At 35.4% G+C, this 24,647-nt stretch overlaps 1 protein-coding gene across 4 annotated transcripts in view; it reads left to right on the plus strand.

Moving 5' to 3' along the window:
- Window positions 1–24,647, plus strand: part of CHM (CHM Rab escort protein) — a 167,393-nt gene that overhangs the window by 49,750 nt on the left and 92,996 nt on the right. For all 4 annotated transcript variants that reach the window (XR_015550394.1, XM_004436750.3, XM_087426663.1 and 1 more), the window contains exons 3-5: window positions 5,797–5,869; window positions 8,403–8,527; window positions 21,477–21,864. Coding sequence is in view for 3 of the 4 variants with exons in the window: in XM_004436750.3 (XP_004436807.1) it covers window positions 5,797–5,869; window positions 8,403–8,527; window positions 21,477–21,864 (586 nt within the window). In the remaining variant the exon portion in view is untranslated. The remainder of the gene's footprint in view (window positions 1–5,796; window positions 5,870–8,402; window positions 8,528–21,476; window positions 21,865–24,647) is intronic.

The following is a 24,647-nucleotide window of genomic DNA, read 5'->3' on the forward strand; positions in this document are numbered from 1 at the left end:
GTTTATGTTGCAATGGAAAGGATTAGGGTTCAGGAGAAATGAGTTTCAATTGCAGTTCTGCCAGCTGTAGCTATGTGGCCCTGAACTAGTGACTTTACAGAGACAGGTCCCACTATCCTTATTTGTAAAATAACACCCTACCTGCCTCAGAAGATTGCTGGAAGAATCCATGAGAAAATAGTTGTGAAAACAATTTTGAAAATTAAGAATGCTGTCAGTTAAAAGTGGTATTGCTACTATACTAGGGAGAGGAATTGTAGGAGCAGTGAATATAGAATAGGAGGTCTAGAGGTTGAGCTGTGCTGCTTCCCTTTTCCGTTGAGCAAGCTTGGACACCATTGGCTACCTGCCTGAAAACATTTTCAACTCCTGGCTTTCTTAATAATTAAAACAATTCCCAAATGAATGTGCCTGAATGTCAGTAGCTCTATCTTTGGTCAGTGTTCGTTTACTTGCTTACAGAATCAACTTCCCAGTACAGGCTGTAGTTTAGCATCATGTAGCTGTGGCTGTTGCTGAATGTTCAATACTGAATTGTAATTATGGTGTACAATGGACAAGAACATTGTTGGGATTTAATTCATAGGCTCTAATTAATAGATTTAATGCTCAGTCTACTTCAGTTCAACTTATTTCCGCTTATAACGTGTTTCTTTTCTGTTAGTAGACATTAAACAAAGTGATGTTGCCTTAACATTAAATACTACGTAAGGGATGAGAAATCGCTTGTTACTGTGTTAATACTATATGTTTCTGTCGCTTTATTCATTGGTGTTAATGGAGATAGTTGTGCAGCATTTTCTTTCTGTGTCTGGAGAAACTTAGGTGGTACTCTGAGTAAGCTTTGTGAAACTTTAGAAAGATTAAAACCATGTTTTTTACAGTATTAAGGTCAACATTCACACAATGGAGAACTATACCCCTCGGTTTTGTGATTATTGGGCTTTTCTATCTTTGAAAATGAAACTGTCCATTTGTGATTTTTACTATTTTAGCTGAAAATTTTAGGTCACTTTCCCATCATGAAACTTTAGTGGGCTTTAGACATTAGTTTTTATGTTTGCTGTTTAAATATTGTGAATACTCATTTTCTAGTTCCACAAAGAGACTTGAGTTTTAAGGCAGTCTTTTTTATCGTATGAAATAGTGTTCTGGCAATAGAGACAAACATCATCCTTCATCATAAACTATTTTTTCCTTTACTTGATGTACAAAGGCAGTTGTGGCACAAAATTGGCAGAAAACGTTCCATTTCCCTTTTTTTCTCAATCAGGAAGTTCTCACTTTGTCCTTAAAATAAATTGTATCTATAGAATTTTAAAAATAAAACCAGTAATGTAGCCTTGTTATTCCCTACAAAAACAGTTTTAAAGACAGTGGAAATAGTATTTTATAAATTGAATTTGAATGTCAGAATTCTGAAGCTGTATCTTTAAAGATAAAATTTAAGAAAATATTTTGTGGGCTTTAATTTTTACGATTTCTATTGCAATAATGTTCAAGAGAGCATATTAGAATGTTACATTGATTTTTTTCTTTTTCTTTTTATCATATTGATTTTGATATCTAAAGTTCTTGGCTTTCTCTTTAAGGGATATTATAAACCATATTTAGAACCATACAAATACCAAAATGAATTTAGTCAAAACCTGTGCTGGTTTTATAGTGAGTTTATTAATAATTATGTTACCCTTTTTTGTCAGAAAGACCACAGTAATGAAAACCATGTTTCACCTTTTACGTACATAATTGGATGAGATCACCAGATGCTGATGTTAAGAGCACATCAATAGGAAAAGTTGAAAATGGGAGCTGCATGTAAAAATACTAGAACCAATTAGCTCTGTCAAAAACCATATGACCAAGTATAGGGGAGAAAAATAGATTTTGACCATGAACTGACCTCAGGTCATTTAATAATGGAAAGAAACAGCAAGATGGCCCTCCTTAGACTTTTTCTAGGCTTTTGATAATAGTAAAAAATACCTTGGAAATTGGCACATCATGGTCAGTGTTTGAAAACTCATGTTATATTACTTTTGTTTTTCTAACATTTTATTATGATAATTTTCACACATACAGAAATGTTGAAAAAATTGTACTATGAATACCTAGGTATCCGCAACCTAGATTCTGCCATTAACATATTTGCTATATTTGTTTTATTACGTAACTACCCATGTAGTCATTCTTTTATCCATCCATCATTCCATCTTATTGATTTATGCATTTCAAAATTGCACACATCCAGTACCTTCGGTCTGGAACACTTCAGCATGCATATCATAAACTAGAGTTCAGTATTTATTTATGGTTCTTTTTTTCAAGATAAAATTCAAGATAAATTGCACAGATCTTAAGTGTACCATTTAATAAGTTGTGGCAAATGCAAACACTTGTGTAACTAAGAACCTTATCAAGATAAAGAACATTGCCATTGCTCTAGAAAGTTCCCTCATGCCCTTTCAAAGTCAAGTCCTGCCCTTGCTCCCACCCTCAAAGGCAACCACTCTTGGGATATTTTTCACCATAGATTGATTAATTTAGCTTGTTCTAGGAGTTCATATAAATGAAATCACGCAGAATGTACGCTTTTTGGGTAAAGCTTTCACTTAGCATAACGTTTTTAAGATTCATCTATGTTGTTGCATGTATCAGTAGTTTATTCCTTTTCATTGGTGAATAATATCCATCTTATGGATATAACATAGCTTATTTATCCATTCTGTCATTGTTGGATATTTGAATTGTTACCTGTTTGGAGTTTATAATGAATAAAGCTGCTATGAAAAAATTTGTACAAGTCTTTTGTGAACATATGCTTTTCTCGTGTGTAAATACCTAGGAATGGCATTACTGGGTCATAGGGATGGTATATGTTTAGTTTTGTAAGAAACTGCCAGACATTTTTCCAAAGTGTATCATTTTACACTCCCGTCAAAATGTATGAACATTCTGGGCTTCCACACCAACACCTGGTATTGTCAGTCTTTTTAATTTTAATTATTCTGGTGGGTCTGTAGTGGTATCTCATTATGTTCATTTTTAATGCTTATTTTAATGTGTACTTACCTAATGACTTAACAATGTTGAGCACCTTTTCATGTACTCTTTAACCACATCTATCTTCCTTTGTGAAATGTCTTCTCCAACCCTTTGCCCATTTTAAAACTTGAATATTTGTCTTATTATTAAGTTGAAAGAGTTCTTTATATGTCCTGGATACCAGTTCTTTGTCAGATGTGTTTCGTGAATATTTTCCCCTAGTTTGTGCCTAGCCCATTCACTTTTCTTTAATGATATATTTTGTGGAGAAGTTTTTCATTTTGGTGAATTCTAACTTAGCAATAGTTTTTATTGCTTTCTGTGTCCTGTATGAGAAACCTTTGTCTACCCCCAATGTCAGATTTCTGATGTATATTTATATAACTTATAAATGGGTGTATCCATTAAAAAAAATTACTTAGATCTCAAAGCTTTCACCCATTAGAGCTTCTTGCTTATGACCTTATGGTGGCTTAAAAGAAATCTAAATATCTCAAATAAAGACAGTGGTTTCAGGTTTGTTTTATTCTTTCAACATCCAGGATATTTTCTAGTTTAGTTGAGTGTTCGATTTAGAGGATGGGAAGCGATGGCAGAAATATATTATTCTCAGGCAAGGGAGAAGAGAGTATAGATTGCTATGGAAAAATACTAATTCTAACATCCCTCTTTTTTTCCTCCTCCCTCTTCTCTCTACTGGCTGTTGTCCACCTCCTTCCACTTTTCTCTCTGATCCAAGAGATCACAGCTTCTAGGCTTCCTGATTTCAATATGTTAGCAAGGGATGGCCATCTAGAATTATTAGTATAGCTGAAATTCTAGCTAAATTTTAAAGCCTACTAGAGATTCTGGACAGTGTATGAATTTACATTATCTCTGAGAGAACTATCAGATTATAAGTAAAGTATTGATCTATGGTAGAAGACCTTTCACAGGTGTTCAATTTAACCATTTTCTCTATTAGAGCAAAGCAGTGATTGTTAGTAAAATATTTGAGCCTAAAAGCTGACTGTTCTTCAGGCCTGTGTCAACAATTGATTGAGGAGTATGTTAGAATTTTGAGGGGCCAGCCCCGTGGCTTAGCGGTTAAGTGCACGCAGTCTGCTACTGGCGGCCTGGGTTCAGATCCCAGGCACACACTGACGCACTGCTTCTTCGGCCATGCTGAGGCGGCGTCCCACATACAGCAAATAGAAGGATGTGCAGCTATGACATACAACTATCTACTGGGGCTTTGGGGAGAAAAAGGGAACAAAAGGAGGAGGATTGGCATTGATGTTAGCTCGGAGCTGGTCTTCCTTAGCAGAAAAGAGGAGGCAGGATTAGCATGGATGTTAGCTCAGGGCTGATCTTCCTCACAAAAAAAAAAAGAATTTCGAGAGGATATCTAGTATCATTATGGATGAGTAATTTTGGATATCATATTAAAGGTTTTAGTTTCTGTTTAATTTTATTTTATTTAATTAATTAATTTTTTTGTGTGTGAGGAAGATCGGCCCTGAGCTAACATCAGCCAATCCTCCTCTTTTTGCTGAGGAAGACTGGCCCTGGGCTAACATCCATGCCCATCTTCCTCCACTTTATATGGGACGCCGCCACAGCACAGCTTGACAAGCGGTGCGTCGGTGCGCACCTGGGATCCGAACTGGCGAACCCCAGGCTGCCACAGTGGAGCGCACGCACTTAACCGCTTGTGCCACTGGGCTGGCCCCTCTGTTTAATTTTAAAAAGAGCTTTTATAGATTTTTATTTTATTAGAGAAAGACACAGAGAAGCAAAACTGAAAATGAAAACAAAATCAAGACTTTCTCCCACCCAAAACCAGAGTGGATGTTGTAGGTGGGATTGAGTGTACTTTGGGGCTCATTATACAAAGAATCAATAAGCGTGAAGAGTTTTCCAAGGATTGGGAAGCCCAATATGTATTACAGAATTAGAGAGTTCTTGTTGCCAAAAATCTCCTACTTAAGGAAGTTAATCAGAAGTTCAACGTCTACAAGGTTTACCTGATCCTAGTTAGGAGACCTCTGGGTTCTCTAAAACAGAGTGATCTTCACAGGACTGTGAAATGATGAATAATAGTTCACTCAATTATCAGTAGGAATATTGTTCTTGTTATGGTTATCAGAAAAGTCTTGATGTGAATAACTACATCCCAGGATCTACTTTTATATTTTGCACTGAAGGCAAAGAATAGCACAGGGCCTTCCACTAGATCTAGAGTAGCCAATTACGTATGTATGTACACACACACACACATACACATTTTTTTTTTTTTTTGTCATGAGAGAGATATTTGGTGGTGGTGGTGGTGGTGGTGGTGGTGGTGTTGAATATTTAACTGCTTTTAGAAAAAAACTACTTAGCAGTTTTTCCAGTAGCTTTCTCTGAGATCTACCAAGGTTTTCTTCCCAGCCATTTTTGTTAACAGGAGTCAGATTTGTTCATTACCTGCTCCGTCTCCATATCAAGCTGTTCACAATCACATGATCAGTGGCACTTGTAAGGAGGCAAGAGATTTTTTTTAAGTCCTTATACAATGAAAAGTTACATTTGGGGTCTGAGAGATCCACTTCTATTTATTTTAGCCTACTATTTCCTCTAATCTCAACATCCCAATTATGTGTGCTTTTGAACTCTGAGGCAGCAATATTGAAAATGAAATGAGTTGAAGAGTCAAGGGTGTTTTGTTGAAGATTGGTGACTTGATTTTTATACCCTTTTCTTTACCCTTATTTTTTATTGTTACAGAAGAAGCTACTATGGAGGAAACTGGGCCAGTTTTAGCTTTTCAGGACTATTGTCCTGGCTAAAGGAATACCAGGTAAAGTTCTTATCTCATTTTTTTTAATCTACTAGATTGTATTTTGTGCCACATAATAACCCTGCATTGAAGAAACCTCTAAGCTTCATCTGTAATATGGGATTGAGACCTCATTTTTATTTACTTATTTAACAAAAATAGTGCAGTCACCTTTTCAGCTAATATTTTCCAGTGCCTTCACAATATGGATATTACTTTTTAAATATAAATAGATATGTTGGCTGAAGAGTAAATCATATATACTTGATACCATTTCATGGTTATTCTCTTTGCCCAAATATAAGGCAATATTTTTTCCCCAAAATAGTCTTTCAGAAAAAATATTTCAGTCCTTATACAATCTCACATATTACTAGTTGCTCTTTCAGTTAGTATATTTTGAAAAAACTATTTGGGGAAGATACATTAACTTGAAATGATCTCAGTCATTGGTAGTTTTGCATATTTATAGAAGTCACCTGACAGAACCAGTAAAAACAAAAAGCAAAGAAATTTAATACAAATTTATGAATTTTTTTCTAAGGGTAGGATCTTACTACTACAACTGTTGGATATCATTGTAAAGAAGTTTTTTAGAGGTCATTTAGAGCATAGTAATATGGGGAGTTGGTAATGTCATGGAGTTTACCAATTCTTATGAGACAGATTAAAAAAACTGTCCTAATTTTACATAAATAGTACATGAGACTTGGAATGAAATTCCTACTGAGACAATCATACATGAAAACAGAAACTGTTATAGGTCAAAAGAGTTTAGACAGTTGGGAAAGGAGGATGATATACTCTAGAAAATTATATTCAGTTAGCTAAAACTTATTAAGCACTTACCATGTGCCAAGCACCACACTAAGCATTGTAGTTGTACTGATTGATTTTATGGTCTACATGATTCAAAAAGTGCCTCTAGTGATGCCAAAGACATTGATGTTGAAGATGCAGTGGACATTCAGTTTGAATAATAATAGCATTACATGAAATGAGAGTTTGGAGAAACAAGCAATATTTGTAAAGTAGCATTTCATATAATAAATCAAGCTCTGTATAAATCAAGAAAGTAAGTGTTATAAGTAGACATTTAACTGTTTTATCTATATGCCTTAAACACTCATATAGTTATGTTGATCAGAATCCCTTTTTTGTATCTTATCCTTGGGAAGTATGTGTAAGTGTCACCTTATACTGAAGCATATTTAGTACTTCCATGAGAAAATTTAGTCTAGAATCTCAGAACAACAACAAAAATACAATAGTTGTCTGAATGGGAAACTTTTGGTGAGTGAAGTTATTTTTAAAAAATAAAATTTGGTAATGGGTTAGATTTATTAAAATAAAAATATTTTTGTAGACATTTCTTTTAATGCTTCTTTTACTCTAGCATCTTGACTCTGTCACCATATCTTTTTCCACTTCACTCTCTGTCCCTGGTCCAGAGTTCTTTTTTCAGGCTTGTAACTCTATGTCTATACATTCAAAGTTGCTGTACTTTACCTCCTCTTCTACCTATGTTGGGATGTTTAATACTATCTAATAATTATACTTGATAATAAGAGGCATCTGCCACTACTTTTCTTCAGTTTAAATGTTAAATTCAGGAGAATGAAGTCTTTTAAAAATAATTATTGCCATACTTTATGAAATCTGTGAGTTTAGAAATTTTCTGAGATGAATTTACTTAAAGGATATTGTAGTTATATTTTACTACTAGTTTTTGAATATATATAAAACATTCTTAAAATTGTTTCTCTGAGAGATATGTGTGAAGTAGATTAAAATTTTAAACAGATTAAAGGTTGATCCTTGACATTTGGAAAAAGTATATCTTGACATCTTCAAAAAACCCCTGTATTCAAATATTGCTATATCATAAAAATTTTCTCCATAAAATATAATTAGGAATTATTGAAAATTTTAAAGAACCACTTTCAACCCTTAGTGAGATTACGTTTTATTATATATTCTTATTTTTATTGTCTTTCTGAATATAAAATGTTCAGGGGTTGATTATTATAAAGTCCTTAGCTATATTGGTCTGAGTACTTTTCAAAAATACTTTTACATATAATCAAAATTTTCATGGCTAGTGACAAACCTTCAAAGATCTGAAAGTAAGTAAGAATGAAGTAATTTTGAGCCTACTGTTTTGACAGCAAAATGTAAAAACTTTATTATTGATAAGTAATATGTACAACAGACATGCTTGGTTCTCAGCAGATGGTTAGTTGTCCTAGTTCTTAAGCAAGTCAAAACAGCCATGTCCAAATGACAGCATCACAATGTCACATATCCTGATAGAAATCTGTAAACCAGAGCTAGCTTTTGATAGGATAGATTTTTATGCATTGTTTTCTTTTCCTTCCTTTCAAGTTGGCACACTATGCTGGAGTTGCTTCAGTGACTCTGAAGTGATATCCTCCTTTGAGTTTTGATGAGATGAAAGGAAAAGTGTGAATTTAGAAAGGCATAAATTTTCTCAGAAAAGTAGAGGTTTAGATTGCTCAATTTAATTAAAATTTCTCATCTGTATTTTCTTTAGGAAAATGGTGACATTGTGAATGAAAGCTCTGCATGGCAAGAGCAGATCCTTGAAAATGAAGAAGCCGTTGCTCTTAGCAGGAAGGATAAAACCATTCAACATGTGGAAATATTTTGTTATGCAAGGTATGAAAAGTATTTAGTTAGAATAAACTAAGTTAATGACTTCTTATTCACACATCTTCAGAAGAAGCCCATAGTAAGGATTTGTATGGCATTGGCTGCTACAAGTCTAATTGATATGCTGGTTTGCCTTTTTTAAAATTAACTTTCAGTTTTCTCTGTTTAGATAATAATAATATCTTACATTAATGACTTACAATTTACCAAGCTCTTTTAAATTAAATACACTATCTTATTCGATCCTTACAACAATCCTATGCTAGGATAGAGCAGATAGTATTAGTTGCATTTTTTACAGAATCCTCAGTGGAGCTCAAAGAGATTAATTTGCTGAAGGTCTCATGGCTTGAGAAATGTCAGGGCCACACTTAAGCTAGATATAGGGGTGGAGCCCAAGATTAAAACCCAGGGTTTTTTAATCCTAGTTTAGTGTTCTTCCAACTCTTCTTAGATAATATTCATTGTAGCAAAATGGAAAATTATAATTCTGAATAAAAAAATTGAGTGGTCATAACACTCAATTTGGGGACATATTTTTGTAAATCAGGAGAGAACGGTGGGAACTAAGAATGTTTTAAGTGTCTCCTTCTTAGAGAATTCATTATTTTAAAACAATTGGAATAGTTTATTTTTTTAGATGATGTGGTTGATAGGCTGAAAGGTAACAATCACATAGTTTAGTACAATCATTTAAGTAGTTAGTCAAGAGATTTACAACATTAGATTGTCAGGCACTTTAATAGTAATTAACACTTAAAATCCAAGACACTAGAGGTTCTTCAGGATATGCTCTGTCATTTTACATATCCTTGTTGTGACACAGAGGTAAGTGTGACTTGAGCCCGTGGAAAGTTTGGAACCTTGTGGTTGATTTCTTAAACTATGTTCTTTCAGGTAACTAGCATTTTCTCCCATAAATACACAGTTACTTTTCTATGATTTTCTGCAAAAGGACAGCCTTTGAAATGTCAGATATAGATTGTAATTTGCATAATGTTAAATGACATTCAGTATGAAAAAGGTATAACTGATTTTGTTTAGAGCCAGTGTAGACAGATTTATAAAAGAAGATGATCTCAACTGAAAGGTCATATACTTTAATGAAACCAGGAATAAATGTTTGACAACTTTCTTGTGTGTTTATGAATAGTACTTGACTTGAATATAGTGACAGCCATACTCTGACCCTCTGAAAGGTACTTTTTGATATTTCAAGGCCTCTGATTTCTCTACTTTTTTTTTTTTTTGGTGAGGAAGATTAGCCCTGAGCTAACATCTATTGCCAATTCTCCTCTTTTTGCTGAGGAAGATTGACCCGGGGCTAACATCCGTGCCCATCTTCCTCTAGTTTATACATGAGATGCCTGCCACAGCATGGCTTGATAAGCGGTGTGCAGGTCTGCATTTGGGATCCGAACCTGTGAACCCCAGGCCACCAAAGCAGAGTGCACGAACTTAACCACTGTGCCACCGGGCCGCCCCCGATTTCTCTACTTTTTATGACAATCAAAGTTTATAGTTTCTAATGACTGAACTGACACTTTTTTTTTTTAGTGAGGAAGATTGACCCTGAGCTAACATCTGTGCCAATCTTCCTCTGTTTTATGTGGGATGCCGCCACAGCATGGCTTGATGAGTGGTGTGTAGGTCCGCGCCCGGGATCTGAATCTGTGAATCCTGGGCCGCCGAAGGGGAGCGTGCGAACTTAACCACTATCACCGGGCCAGCCCCAGTGAACTGACACATTTTGAGTGCAGAGGAAATCACCTCGTTTTCAATTTCTGATCTCATCAGTTTCATTTTTGGAACTTCTCAAAGTGATAAAGTAAAAGATTGGTGGTGGAAGGTTTCTTTTAAAACAGACAAGTAGGCCGGCCCCGTGGCTTAGCGGTTAAGTGCGTGCGCTCCGCTACTGGCGGCCCTGGTTCCGATCCTGGGCGCGCACTGACGCACCGCTTCTCCGGCCATGCTGAGGCCGCATCCCACATACAGCAACTAGAAGGATGTGCAGCTATGACATACAACTGTCTACTGGGGCTTTGGGGGAAAAATAAATAAATAAAATTAAAAAAAAATAAAACAGACAAGTAGGACTCCGCTATATGTTCCTCTTATTGCCCGTTAGAGCATGGAGGAAGAGGTGAACTGGGATAATGTTCTATGTGTCTTCATTTACTTGGAAGAGGTAGCTGGTTATTAATGTAATAGTAAGCAGGAAGATCCCTGGGAGCATCCAGTGGAGGAATGTACAAAAAATCCATTTGCCTATAATAGATGCTATGAACATGGGTAAACAGGAATAATAGTACTTCACTTAGCCCCAGACAGACTATGGCATCCTTAACCTTTTGGATCATGGCCACAAACTTGGAATTTTGTGAAAGGGACTAGGGCCAAAATAGCTGTCACAGAGATTTACTTTATATGAGAGATCATCACCCAGGACCCGCTGACTTAAATCAAAAGCCTTGTTTCATACGTGTTTCTGACAACCTTATTTTCTGGTTTTTCTACCGTAGTAGTTTAAAGCAGCAAATAGGAAGGGGGTATTTGCTAGAGGCAGGCACGCTGAGAATCATACCAAGACCAGGGTTATAGTCCTGTCTTTACCCTTCAACTTGCTGTGTGATACTGAGCAAGATATGTCTCCTCTCTGGGCCTCTGTTTTACTGTTAGCAAAATAGGAAGGGTTTGGACTAGGTGATCTCAAAAGTCCCCTTGGTCTCTAATATGCTGCTATTTTAGGTGCTAGTTGATAAACTACCAGGAGGAGTAGATGGCATCACCAAGCTTTGGGCCATTACTAGTGTAGGGGCAGATGGCTTTTCATACCAGAGGATCCCTCAACGACACCACTGTGTTATAGCACAGTATAACAATTGATGATCATTATTATGTTCCGGTCTCTTCAGGCAAAAGTTAAATTATATTTTCTATCCTCAACTTGAAAAGGTAGGGGGATTTGAAACACATTTTAGAAAGATGAGTATTAAAAATGATTACAATAAAAATTTTATCATTTTTAAGAGATTAGCTTTGGTTTTCTAGAAAATTCTCTCATTTTCTCCTTGAGTAAGTAAGGATATCACTGTGTAATAGATCCTTGACATTCTTATGGGATATATAACAAAATCTTTGTGAATCTCCTTTTATAAATAAGGAAAAATATGATACAGGTTCCTGGCTTTTTGTTGTTGTTGTTGCTTTTTTACATATGGGTTATTGATATTAATGTTACATTTTGTGGGCATAGCGTGTCTGTGTGTGGGGGTGTGTGTGTTTAGTTTCTATACGATTTTAACACAAGTGCGTTCATGTATTCATCGCCACAGTTAACTTACAGAACGGTTCCACCACCACAAGGATCACTCCTGTTGCCATTTTATAACCATACCTCATCTCCTTCCTACCCTCCTCCCAGTTCCTAACTCCTGGGAACCACTAAGCTGTTTTCCAGCTCTATAATTTTGTCATTTTGAGAGTGTTATGTAAATGGAACTGTACAGTATGTAACCTTTTGCCATTTGCTTTTTTTCACTCAGCATAGTTAACTTGGAGATTCATTCAGGTTGTTACACAGTTGCATACATCGATAGTTTGTTCCTTTTTGTTGCTGAGTAGTATTCCATGGTATGGATATACCACAGTTCATTTAATCATTCACCCATTGAAGAACATCTGGATTGTTTCCACTTTTATCTATTACAAATAAAACTGCTATGCACATTCGTTTACAGGATTTTGTGTGAACGTTAACTTTTCATTTCTCTGGGATAAATACCCAAGTGTATAATTGCTAGGTCATATGGTAATTGCATGTTTAGTTTTAAAAGAAACTGACCACCTGTTTTCCAGAGGAGCTGTACTATTTTATATTCCCAGCAGAAATGTATGAGTGGTTGTTTCTCCATGTCCTCACCAGCATTTGGTGGTGTCACTTTTTTTTTATTTTAGCCATTCTGATAAGTATGTAGTGATATCTCTTTGAGGTTTTAATTTGCATTTCCCTGATGGCTGATTGTGAACATCTTTTCATGTGCTTATTTGCCATCCATATATCCTTTTTGGTGAAATGTCTGTTTCTGTCTTTTGCTCATTTTTTTATTGGGTTAGTTTTTGCCTGTGGAGTTCTGAGAGTTCTTTATATAGTCTAAATATGTGTCCTTTGTCAGATATGTGGTTTGCAAATATTTTCCCCCAGTCTGTAGCTTCTCTTTCAACAGGATATTTTGCAGAGCAAATATTTTAAATTTTGATGAGATCCAATCTATCAGGTTTTTTTTTCGTGTGGACTATGCTTTTGGTATCAAATCTGAGAACTCTTTGCCTAGCTGTAGATTCAGAAGATTTTATCCTATTTTTTAAAAAAATTTTATGTTTTACATTTAAGTCCACGATCCACTTTGAATTAGTTTTTGTATGTGAGGTTTAGGTCAGTGTTCATTTTTTTAACCTAAGTATACTGCAATTGCTTCAGCACCATTTGTTGAAAAGGCTGTTTTTCCTCCATTGAATTACTTTTGCATCTTTGTCAAAAATAAGTTGGCTTTTCTTAGATGGGTCTATTTCTGGATTCTCTGTTTTATTCCATTGATCTATATGTCTTTTCCCACACCAATACCACACTGTATTGATTACTACAGCTATATAGTAGCACTTAATATCAGTTAGAATGATTCCTCCAAATTTATTCTTCTTTGTCAAGATTGTTTTAGCTATTCTAGAGTTTGTGCCTTTTCATATAAAGGTTTTATTAAGTTTGTCTATGTCTAGAAAATGTTGCTGGGATTTTGATAGGAATTGCATTAAAGCTATAGATCAACTTGGAAAGAATTGACGTCTTTATTATTTTGAGTCTTCCAATCCATCGATAAAGTATGTCTGTCCATTTATGGAGGTCGTCTTTGATTTCGTTCTACAGAATTGTGTAATTTTCGGCATACCAATCCTGTACATGTTTAGTTAATTGTATACCTAAGTATTTAATTTTCTTTGGATCAATTGCAATTGTAAGTGGTATTGTCTTTTTAGATTTTTGCATAGTTGTTATTAGTATCTAGGAATGCAATTGATTTTTGTGTTGATCTTGTGTCCTGAGATCTTGCTGAACTCACTTATTAGTTCTGGCAATTTTTTTTTGTAGAGTCCTTGGGATTTTTACATAGATAGTCATGTCTTCTGTAGAGGAACAGTTTTATGTCTTCCTTTCCATTGGCTTTTTTTTTTTCAGAGTCTGTTTTCTATTGAGTGTCATGTGTTTTCTGTCCATAGCTACACACCACAAGTTAATTGTGTTTTCTACTTATCCTTAGACTCACTTAATGAGCAGAAAGGAAGTTATCATCACTTCCTGAGGACTTTGTAATTATACACTAATGCTGGGCAATCATTTAGGGTCTCTCACTTGCTAATTATCTTGTTATTGCACACTACTCTCTCAGCATGTGCAAATCAAATCCACAGTTTGACCAAATGACAAATTACCAAAAGTCCTAGGCTTTAATGGTCATTCATGTCAAGCGCTTACTGTATTTAGTTACATCAAGCAAATAGAAGTCAAACTGTAATCCTTGGTACACTACATGTATAGAATATTGTTTTAAATATTTTGGTAAATTTTCAAAATGCTATGTAAAGACAGCTTTATAATATGAATTCTGAAATATTTTAACTTGTCTTCCCATTTCAGACCAGATGAGTTAGCTTATTTATAGAATTGATGTTTATTAGGCCCAGATCTATGGTTTGATTCTCACATATGCCACTTGATATTTCTTCAAGGAAAAATAAAGTATATATCTCTTCGCCATAAACAATATTATAGCCATAACCAGTAGGCTCTCAATTTTTTTTTTTTTTTAAAGATTTTATTTATTCAGTTTTTCCCCCCAAAGCCCCAGTAGATAGTTGTATGTCATAGGTTCACATCCTTCTAGTTGCTGTACGTGGGACTCGGCCTCACGTTGGACGGAGAAGTGGTGCCTCGGGGCGCGCCCAGGATCCGAACCCGGGCCGCCAGCATCAGAGCGCGCGCACTTAACCGCTAAGCCACGGAGCCGGCCCGGGCTCTCAATTTTTAATCTTTGATTACAAGGAGGACAGGCAAGGATGCGAGTAGATCAGTGAAAACCCATCACCACTGCTTGGAAAATACCTCAAAGTACATGGCAAATCAGTAACACCATACTCTAATATAAACATAAGGATAGCACATTGTTTTTTTATTGTTGACTTATTTTCAAAAATAATTCTGAAGCATTAAACCTAAAGATTTTTAGTTATCTTTTGAACATTACATTTAGTACTTTTGGTTATTGCAAAATTAGGCTAGATACTAAAACAGAAATTGAGGTGATTAGTCTGTTATCATAGCTTAAGTTCAGGTATCACAAACTCTGTAAAGAACTATCCTGACTATTTTGTTATATCAGAGCTTTGTTATCCCGAATGCTTGAAATAAGTGGGATAATTTCCAGTTTGGGCCAGAAATGCTTTTGCTATACGTAGATTGTTTTTCATTGAAACAAATTTTGTGATTATACAATTGACTTATGGAAAGGAAGTGAAAGAGGACTAGCATTTATTGAATGTTATCTTTGTGGCAACTGCTATAACCTGCTGCTTTGCATATTTTATTTCATTCACTTTTCATTTAGTCTGTGCTACAGCCAAGTGCATGAGCTGTAGGTATATCTTACTGATGAATAAACTGAAGCTCAGGAGAGCCAGAGATAGCAGAGCCAGGATTTGAACCCACGTCTATCTAACTCGAAAGCTTGTGCATGTTGTGTTTCAGGCAGGAGATAAATACGTGTGCATATCAAGGGAGCCATTCCACCAAGTGAATAAAGTATTTCCTTTGTGAAGACTAGCACCTAAGGAAGTGCATTTCCTTCTTTAATTTACTAGAATACTGTTTAGTATTGTGAAGTAGTCTTATCTGTAATGGGGAAGTAAAGTGCCTAACTCCCAGTGTTGGGAAGATAAGGGATGAATCCAGTATCCTTTAATTGTCGTGATTGTAGTTTATATGGGGGAATAAAAGCAGCTACTATTTCTAGTTTTAAATATTCAACAGACAATGAAAAGGCACAAGACATTAATTCACACTGAAGTCACACAAACTCAAACAATTCTTAGGTAAAAGATTGTTGCCTGTTAATTGCATAATGTCATGTAGTTTCTTTAGAGAGGAGAGGTTTTATCTTTCTAAAATATTGGCAAGAACTTGTACCTTTTCTGGCTTATTTTTGTTTTGCATAATATTGAGCATTGTTTCCCCTTTTCTGGCATGATAACGGTAAAGCAGGATGAAAATTTGCTTCTTAGATTTACAGATGAACCAACTCTCTAGTGGATTGATACCAAAATAAGATACTATTGTAACAGCAATCTAAAATTCTACTTATTTTGGATTCTAAAATTTTAACTTAAAAATTATACAAGTAACATGAGCTTCTTGGGCAAAAATGCAATAATGCCAATAAGAAGAAAGGAATAAAAAAATGTTAAAGTATGAAAAATCACCTGTAATTTTTACAATTTAGGGAAAGCTATTGTTCATCGCTGTATACAAATAAGTTTGTTTTAGGCTGCAAGTAACACAGTGCCCAACTAAAAGTGGTTTAAACAAGTAGACGGATAGGAAGGTGGGAGGTCAGACAGGTGAGCAGGTAGGTAGGTAAGTAGGTAGTTGCAAAATTTGTTAATTGAGCATCTTTTTTTTTTAAATTTTTTGTTTATTGCAGTAACATTGGTTTATAACATTGTATAAATTTCAGGTGTACATCATTATACTTCTATTTCTGCATAGATTACCTCATGTTCACCACCCAAATACTAATTACAACCCATCACCACACACATGTGCCGAATTATCCCTTTGGCCCTCCTCCCTTCCCCCTTCCCCTCTGGTAACCACCAATCCAATCTCTGTCTCTATGTGTTTGTTTGTTGTTGTTATTATCTACTACTTAATGAGTGAGATCATACGGTATTTGACCTTCTCCCTCTGACTTATTTCACTTTGCATAATACCCTTAATGTCCATCCATGTGGTCACAAATGGCTGGATTTCATCGTTTCTTATGGCTGGGTAGTATTCCATTGTGTATATATACCACATCTTCTTTATCCATTCGTCCCTTGATGGGCACTTAGGTTGCTTCCAAGTCTTGGCTATCTTAATGACATCAGAGCTCTCGGGTAGCTGCTTTGCTCTTCTCTTAGCTTTCCTTTCAGAGTTACAAGATGGTTGTCATGATTCCAAACAGGTTTTCATACAACAAAAGTCTCTAAACATGAAAGGAAGGGGGAGAGTTTTTCCTAACATGTGTATGCTTTTTTTGTTATTAGACTAGAGAGTCTTTACCAAGAGCTCCCAGTAGAATCTCCCTTGTCTCAGTGGTTAAAACTAGATAACCTGCTTACTCCTAAAGCAATCACTAGCAAGGGGCAGTAAAATTACCATAATTGGTTTTGATGAGTCATGATCCATCCCCTAGTTCTGGGCACCTTCTGCCTGGTATTGAATCAAAATTGCAGCTCTTGTGGCAGGGAGGAAGGGGTCATGGTTCTTGAGTAGGCAACCAGGAGTACCTGCTGTACACCACTTTATGAAATTTTGTTCTTGGAGAAATGTGACAAGAGATTGATATTACAGCTGTATTCTATAGTACGTGTTAACATTTTAAGTTGGTAACAAATAGGGAAATATATGTACTGAAATATTACAGCAATTCAAAATTGATTACAGTGGCTTTTTGTATTGCTGTTTTCTGAAACAACTTTTGGATAGTCTGATTTTTGTAACTCTTATGAGTAACGATTAAAGATTTATTTGCAGGAATAAACAGCTGTGTAGCAGTATAACATATACTGTGCAGATCAAATGAATGGCTTTAGAACAAAGTGCATACATCAAAGTAAGATAATACACTTTCTGTAACAAGCTGTATTGAGGGGGAAAGGTGCAAATGGCTGAAAAATAAATAGTGAACACCTGTGCTGAATAAATTAACCAGCTGGTCGGCAGTTTTTTATTTGACTCATCTAAAAGAGTGACTGTTACTAGGCATTAATATGACATATTCACTTCGAGATTTTCCTTTCTTACTGCCATTAATTGATAAACATTACTAGATAATATCAGAATTTATACCCTCAAATTTTCAGGGTTATATATAGATTTTGGCAATTAGTAAAAAATGCATTACACAAAGCAGTATTCAGAAGTTGCAGTTAGGTAAAATTATCTCAAAAATATTGTTATACAGTATTGTAAATGGCCTTTGAAATTCAAATTAGCAGTATAAATTAGATTAGATTTCATTTATAAAATCTATTTTGATACTGAAAATTTTTATAAGAACTAATGATGCAGAGTTTTTCCCCTTTATATGTTAAAATCATAGGAGCATTTTAGAACTCAGAGGTTCCTTTGAGAGCTTATAATCCAGCCACATTCATTTACAACTGGAAAATGTGTTTTTATACTTTTCAAATACTTTAAAATTAATAAAATTGAGTTACTATATTCTTCTGAAGTTTTCTTGAAAAGGTTGAATTATTTTTTTTAAGAAAGTGTTTTTTTTACCATAGTATAAAGTTTTAAATATGAGGGAAGGTAAGTTCTTTTTGATGAACAGAATTTTGCTTACTGAGGAATTAAGTGGAGTTTTGAAAGTTTGCTGGTGTTTTTATAAACTTCTAGTTAGGTATTAAATTCGACCTTGGCAGAACTCCAGAAATATTGTGGTGGTTGTTAATGGAAAGTAAGGACACCATTGTGTTTTTATTGCACGTGTTTTCCATAGTGCTATGGATTTCACCAAATCATGATGTTGAGAACCGTAAAACTTAATAGCTTATGGATGTAGAACAAATTCACAAAGAAGAATTTCTTTCCTTACACTTATACCTCTAATTAAGTATGCTGACATATCTTTCAGATTGTCCAGCACTGGTTAATACATATCATTCATGCTAGAAAGCCCACTTTCTCAAAATGTAATAAGAGGGCCACTGACTAGATCAGTTGCTGTGCTCAGTTTCCATGGTGTCATCATCATGGTCTGTTATAAGTTGCCATATTCTCTCTTATCTGTGAAGTGTAATTAATTATCCTGTCATTTCTTGGTTTAATCGTTAGGCGTGGAACTGTTGCTGAAAGTTGTCACTTTAGATCCCTCATGGAACACACTTTGGTTTATTGGTTTTCAAAATAATGAAAGAGAATACAGAATGTGAACAATTCTATAAAAAATATATAAATCACATTTAATATTATTGTTCTTCATTTTTAATGTCACTGATGGCAATGGTGCTATTGTGTGGTTATGTGGCTAAGGAGGTTTCAACATGTGATCTCAGAAAACCTAGGTACATGTGTTTTGAGTTGCCTTTGACCTGTGGGGAGTTTAACAATATCTTATATTTGATTAACCTTTTAGAGTTTATAAAATACTTTTCATATATGTTAGCTCATTTATCTCACAGAAGCCTTATGAAAGGTAAGGCAGATGGAATGATCTCTATTTTATAGATGGGAAATCTGCGAGATTAAGTGACTTGCCTAATGTCTGCTAAGTAATGCATCAAGGACTAGAACTTCTCCACTACGGTTTCCTAGATCTAAGAAGTATTTGTTGTAACATTAATGATATCAAGTCCTTTTTTCATTCTGTTTAATTAAAATTACTAGATTATAACAGAAAACATCATGGCATTTTATTTATTGACATTTAAAATAAGTTATTTTATTTTATTTATTTATTTTTTGTGAGGAGGACCAGCCCTGAGCTAACATCCATGCCAATCCTCCTCTTTTTGCTGAGGAGGCTGGCCCTGGGCTAACATCCGTGCCTATCTTCCTCTACTTTATATGGGACACCACCACAGCATGGCTTAACAAGCAGTGTGTCGGTGCACGCCCGGGATCTGAACAAGCGAACCCCGGGCCACCGCAGCAGAGCGCGCACACTTAACCGCTTGTGCCACCAGGCCGGCCCCCCAAGTTATTTTATTCTTTCATTGTGTCCTTTTTTATTGTAGTGTTTATTGTGTTAATTTTAATAAAGCACTTTTTTTCATTGCACCCAGACTTTTGGATTTACAATTTTAATTTTTTCCTGGCCTAATTTTTTGTGTTTTCTACAAATAAGCTTGTTTCATATATATCTCCATCTTTTGCATGTATAAACCATTTATTCATCAAACATTTATTAGATATGTGTATAGAGCAGTGCAGTAGGTGTTGTGAGGGGCACACAAGAAGAGATGTTAGGGTCCTCACTCAAGGGAATTAAAGTTCAGAAGATAAACTGTATACTGGACATCCAAAGGACTATTAAAAAGAAACTCATGAATAAATGGAAGGTAAACTGCATGCATGTGTTATGGGGGCATAGAGTAATAGAACGATGAGTGTGGTTGGGTTAGGGAAGACTTCTTGGAAGTGAAATTTAAACTTTTTCTTAGAATGGATACATTGTTGAAGTATATGATTATGTTTGGGGATGGGGGAATTGTGTGTGGGAAAAATAGCCCAGAAGGAACAACTGATATGGGCCAAAACATGGAGATTAGAGTTGGTAAATTGGGAGTCAGAGATGCCACGTTGGAAATTAGGAGAGATGAGACAAGAACATAGTAAATAAAGAAGGTGATTTGGTTTAGAGACAGGAAGAGGAAGATTTTGTGGGGTAGGGTTTAATTGTGGTATAAGGAAGAGCTGCTGTTAGTTCTTGAGCAATCAATTAGCAGATGTTTACTTCCCAAGGCTTATCATGTACGGGGTGTTTTTACTGTTGAGCGAAGTTGAGCGGTAGAGCAACTCACTGGAAATGTAGGTTCTGTGGAGAATAAAACATCATGGAGAAATACATGATGGAGGCACACTGAGCTGGAGCCTGTTGTATCAATCCAGGCTGAGAATGGACTGAGAATGTTAACTCTAGTGGTACCTTTGGAAGTGGGCTTCCAGTAGAGTAATAGACACTAATACTAACACAAAATACAGCAGGAAAGAATGCGGAAAGATCCTGTTAGATACCACGTTGTGATAAACCAACTTAAACTTTCATGGCAGTTTTTTTCTAGCTCTGTCACACCACCAGTAATAATAATAATCTCTGATAACTACTGTTGTTGGGCATTTCCTATGTGCCAGGTGCTCTGCCAGGTTCTTTGCATGTGATGCCGCATTTAATCTTCAAAACAACCTTGTGAGGTGGGTAGCATTATCCCTATGTTATAGATAGATAATTTAGAGAGGATAAATAATTTGTCTAAGTTCACAGTTATCTACTCTTAGGGTCAGGGTTTGAACTCGATCTATTTATTCTGAAGGCTGTGCTTGTAAGCACTGTGTTGATTTTTTGTTTTTTTGAGGAAGATTGGCCCTGTGCTAACATCTGTTGCCAATCTTTCCTCTTTTTTTTTTTCTTTTTTCTCCCCAAAGCCCCAGTACATAGTTGTGTATCATGGTTGTAGAGTTATAGCTCTTCTATGTGAGACGCCCTCAGCATGACTTGATGAGCAGTGAGTAGGTCTGTGCCCAGGATCGGAACCAGCCATACCCGGGCCACTGAATTGGAACTCAAGAACCTAACCATTACGCCACCAGGCCGGACCCGATTGATTTTTTTTTTTTTCCTATACAATTTCCCTGTCTGCGTTAAATTCTCAAAAATGTGACGTGTGATACGGCCTGCTAAACACTGAAGTCTTTATGTGTGTTTTTCAGATCTTAATTATGTTTCATATTGTACTGAAACCTTAACAAATGAATGTTTAATGTGTGGGTCACATAAGGCAAAACACACACTGAACTTGATAAGATAAATGGGGTAAAGAAAGAAAAATTGCCATTAAAAGTTAAAATAATATAAAAATGTAGCCAAGTACAATTATCAAAAGCATGGTGTTGATTATTATTATAATTTCTCATTAGTCAGGATTTGCATGAAGATGTTGAAGAAGCTGGTGCACTGCAGAAAAATCACGCTTCTGTGACATCTGTGAACTCCACAGAAGCTGCAGATTCTGCTTGCCTGCCTACAGAAGATGAGTCATTAAGCACTACGAGCTGTGAAATGCCTGCAGAACAAACTCCAAGCAGTGATCCAGAGAGTGCTCTAGAAGTAAATGATGTCGAAGCAACAGGGGAGAAGGAAAACCATCGTGATGATAAAACTTGTGTGCTGTCAACTTCAGAAGAGGAAACAAGTGAAAATGTGCCTCCAGTAGAAGACACGGCAGAACAACCAAAGAAAAGTAGGATTACCTACTCGCAGATCATTAAAGAAGGCAGGAGATTTAACATTGATTTGGTATCAAAGGTAAGTACCAATTTTACCCATCTTATCGTATAGCAACACTAATTTTTAATTGATTTAAAATAGCATCTGGGCCCATAAACCCAATTTTCATATTTTTACTCTCTTAGTATAGAACGTTTGTTTTATAAAGAGATAGTGGCCAGCAGTTTATAATTCAGTTAAAATATTCTTTAAATATAGGTTCAAAACACAATAAAAATGCTCAGTACTGTATCACAAGGATACTTTTGTACTGGAGCACATAGTCCACCTTAATATTCTCCTACTGCATGGACACTATGAATTCTATCAAGAGAAAAATTCTAGCAAACCTAATTACAGATCCATGTTATTTATAATCAATCTATTAAATGAACTTTTTTTTAGCCCTTATATATAATAACTTTTAACTTCTGTATGATGATCAACATTCTGAATGAACCAATGCATTTTTGAAAATCATCTGTTCAGGTGTGAGGGCTTCGGAGGATAATGTAATGGTAGTGGGGGCGGGGAGGCTGGGAAGACTGCTATTCTATTGTCTTCCGTTATGTTTGCATCCTTAGCTCTAATGTTAGGTAAGCGTGACTTCAGAGGAGGTCCCTGAGTCTTAAGAGGGTACAATGTTGCATTGGGTTTATAGGAAGCAAGACTAATTTAGTGCAAAAGAATAGAAAACCAGGAAGATAAAGGATAATGGCCTTAAAGGATTACAATATAGGGCTGGGTGAAAGTAGAAAGAAACAGAAACCAAATTCGTAAGATGAGGGCAAACAATCAGAAATTGGAGAGAAGTAGGAGACAGCAGTGAATAACATCAGACTCAAAAGTAGGGTTTTCAATTTAATGTGCTCTCCTGAAGTTCCATGTTATAGGATAAAGAGAGGGGCTAATGCATGCTCCTCACATTTTGCTGGTACAATCCCATGCCCTCATACTGCTGCTCTCTTTGAATGTGATGCCTGAAAATATGAATATCTTTTTACTAGCCGTTGTTTCTTTCTATCACATAGCTCTCTCTGTCTGATTCTAGCCTGGTGTGAGTTGGCTACTGCCTTGGTCCTACTTCATATTTCTGTACTGTCTGTTCCACCTTCTCCATCTACTTTGACCCTGCCATGCTTTGAAATCTATCATTCTTACCATGTTACGTTGGCTATTGATTTCTGGGTGGAAGTTTAATCATAGCTCACTAATAGTCTTCCTATTCTCGTGAGCAGGAAATAAGTTTGAAAAAAACAAAACAAAAAACTGAAGTAGTCAAGTAACAAATGGGCTTTGTTCTGAAAATTTGATCTTGAATTAGTTACTTGGAATTTGGAGTGCCTAACTTAAACAATGATATAAGTGATGGTTAAGAATCAAGGCTAGGTCATAAAAATGTCTAACCCTTATGGTAGCTGAAATACAGTATAAATCTTGCAAAGGAAAACGATAGAAGAAGGTACTGTTTCAATTTTTGGAATTAGTGTAGGAAACTACTTGTATAAGAAAGTGAATACTGGTTGTGGTGGAGAGGAAGATAGTTGAATTAGATGCTGAGACATTTGAGGAGACTCTGAAGAGATTTCTGGGCATTTTCATGAGTTCAAATGGTTAATAGTAGTGGTTCTCTTAGGGTAAATTATAAACAAATGTGTCTGGAGGAGTCAAGGCAGTTGTACTTTGTCCTGCATAGTTTCCATGGGCTCATACATTTAAAAAATAACCAATAATAATTTATGGTACTCCTACAAAAGCAGGAATAGCTAAAGAACGTATAACCATAGCAATACAAGAGGCTTAGTATCATTTTTTTAAATGTTAGTCATTTAATGAACATTTATTGAGTGCATACTGTGTGGAAAGAAGTGTATTCCATGATATTGGCAATCAGTAACTCCTTGGAAATTCTACCTGTTCTAATAATTGTGGTTATACATCTAAGTTTAGGGTGGTTGCCGAGTATCTGAAGCCCTACCTCTTTCCTAAAGTCTGGTTTGATATCTCCAAACTACTTGACATTTCTACATGCATTCTGTCTCAAAATCATCATGGTAAAACTGACAAGTAGTGCTTTACAGTTTACAAAACACATCCAGGTATACAGTCTTTTAAACAGTAATGTTATAGCTCAGAGTAGGTTAGTTAAATAAAATACTTGATAGTATTATACTGTTTAGACTAATAGAGAAGATGATCAAAGATGATATTCTTACAATTAAAACTCATTTCTAATAAAGTCCATACCCTTAATAATTATGGAACCAACATGCCAAGTAAAGCAAAAATTGTTAATTATTAAATCTAGTTCCTATTATTTTAATCAGATTGAAGTATTGAGCCTCTCACCACTGTGATATTGCTGTGGCAGATCACTTAGAGTGGTGAAAAAGAGGCTTAGGTTTAAATATGGTACATATTTGTTAATTCTAATCTTCAGACAAAAGTTTAGTGTAGTTTTAATTGAAATGTGTTTTTGCTCTTCAGTAATATCTTAAATGCATTATTTTTTTAAACTGGCATTAAATCTTAAGCTTTATTAGATCTTATTAAGTGAAAATATATTTTGTTTGATATATTAATATTTGTGAAATTATGACTACTGAGGAATCATTGAATTATGAGTATTTGTGTTTTTAAACAAATGAAGTATTGGAAGTACTTGTTTTTTATTATAATTATGGAATTAAGACTTGGCAATATGTTCTTAAAAACATGGGCTGTATCAGTTGTATAGTGTATTAGGCTGAAGGTAATAAAGTAACATGCCGTATTTAGTCAGGGTAATTGGATTAGTTTCAAAAACCTCGATGTCAGTTTTG

Source organism: Ceratotherium simum, chromosome X (assembly GCF_057802395.1).
Source record: "Ceratotherium simum simum isolate JZ-2026a chromosome X, ASM5780239v1, whole genome shotgun sequence".
NCBI lineage: Eukaryota > Metazoa > Chordata > Mammalia > Perissodactyla > Rhinocerotidae > Ceratotherium > Ceratotherium simum.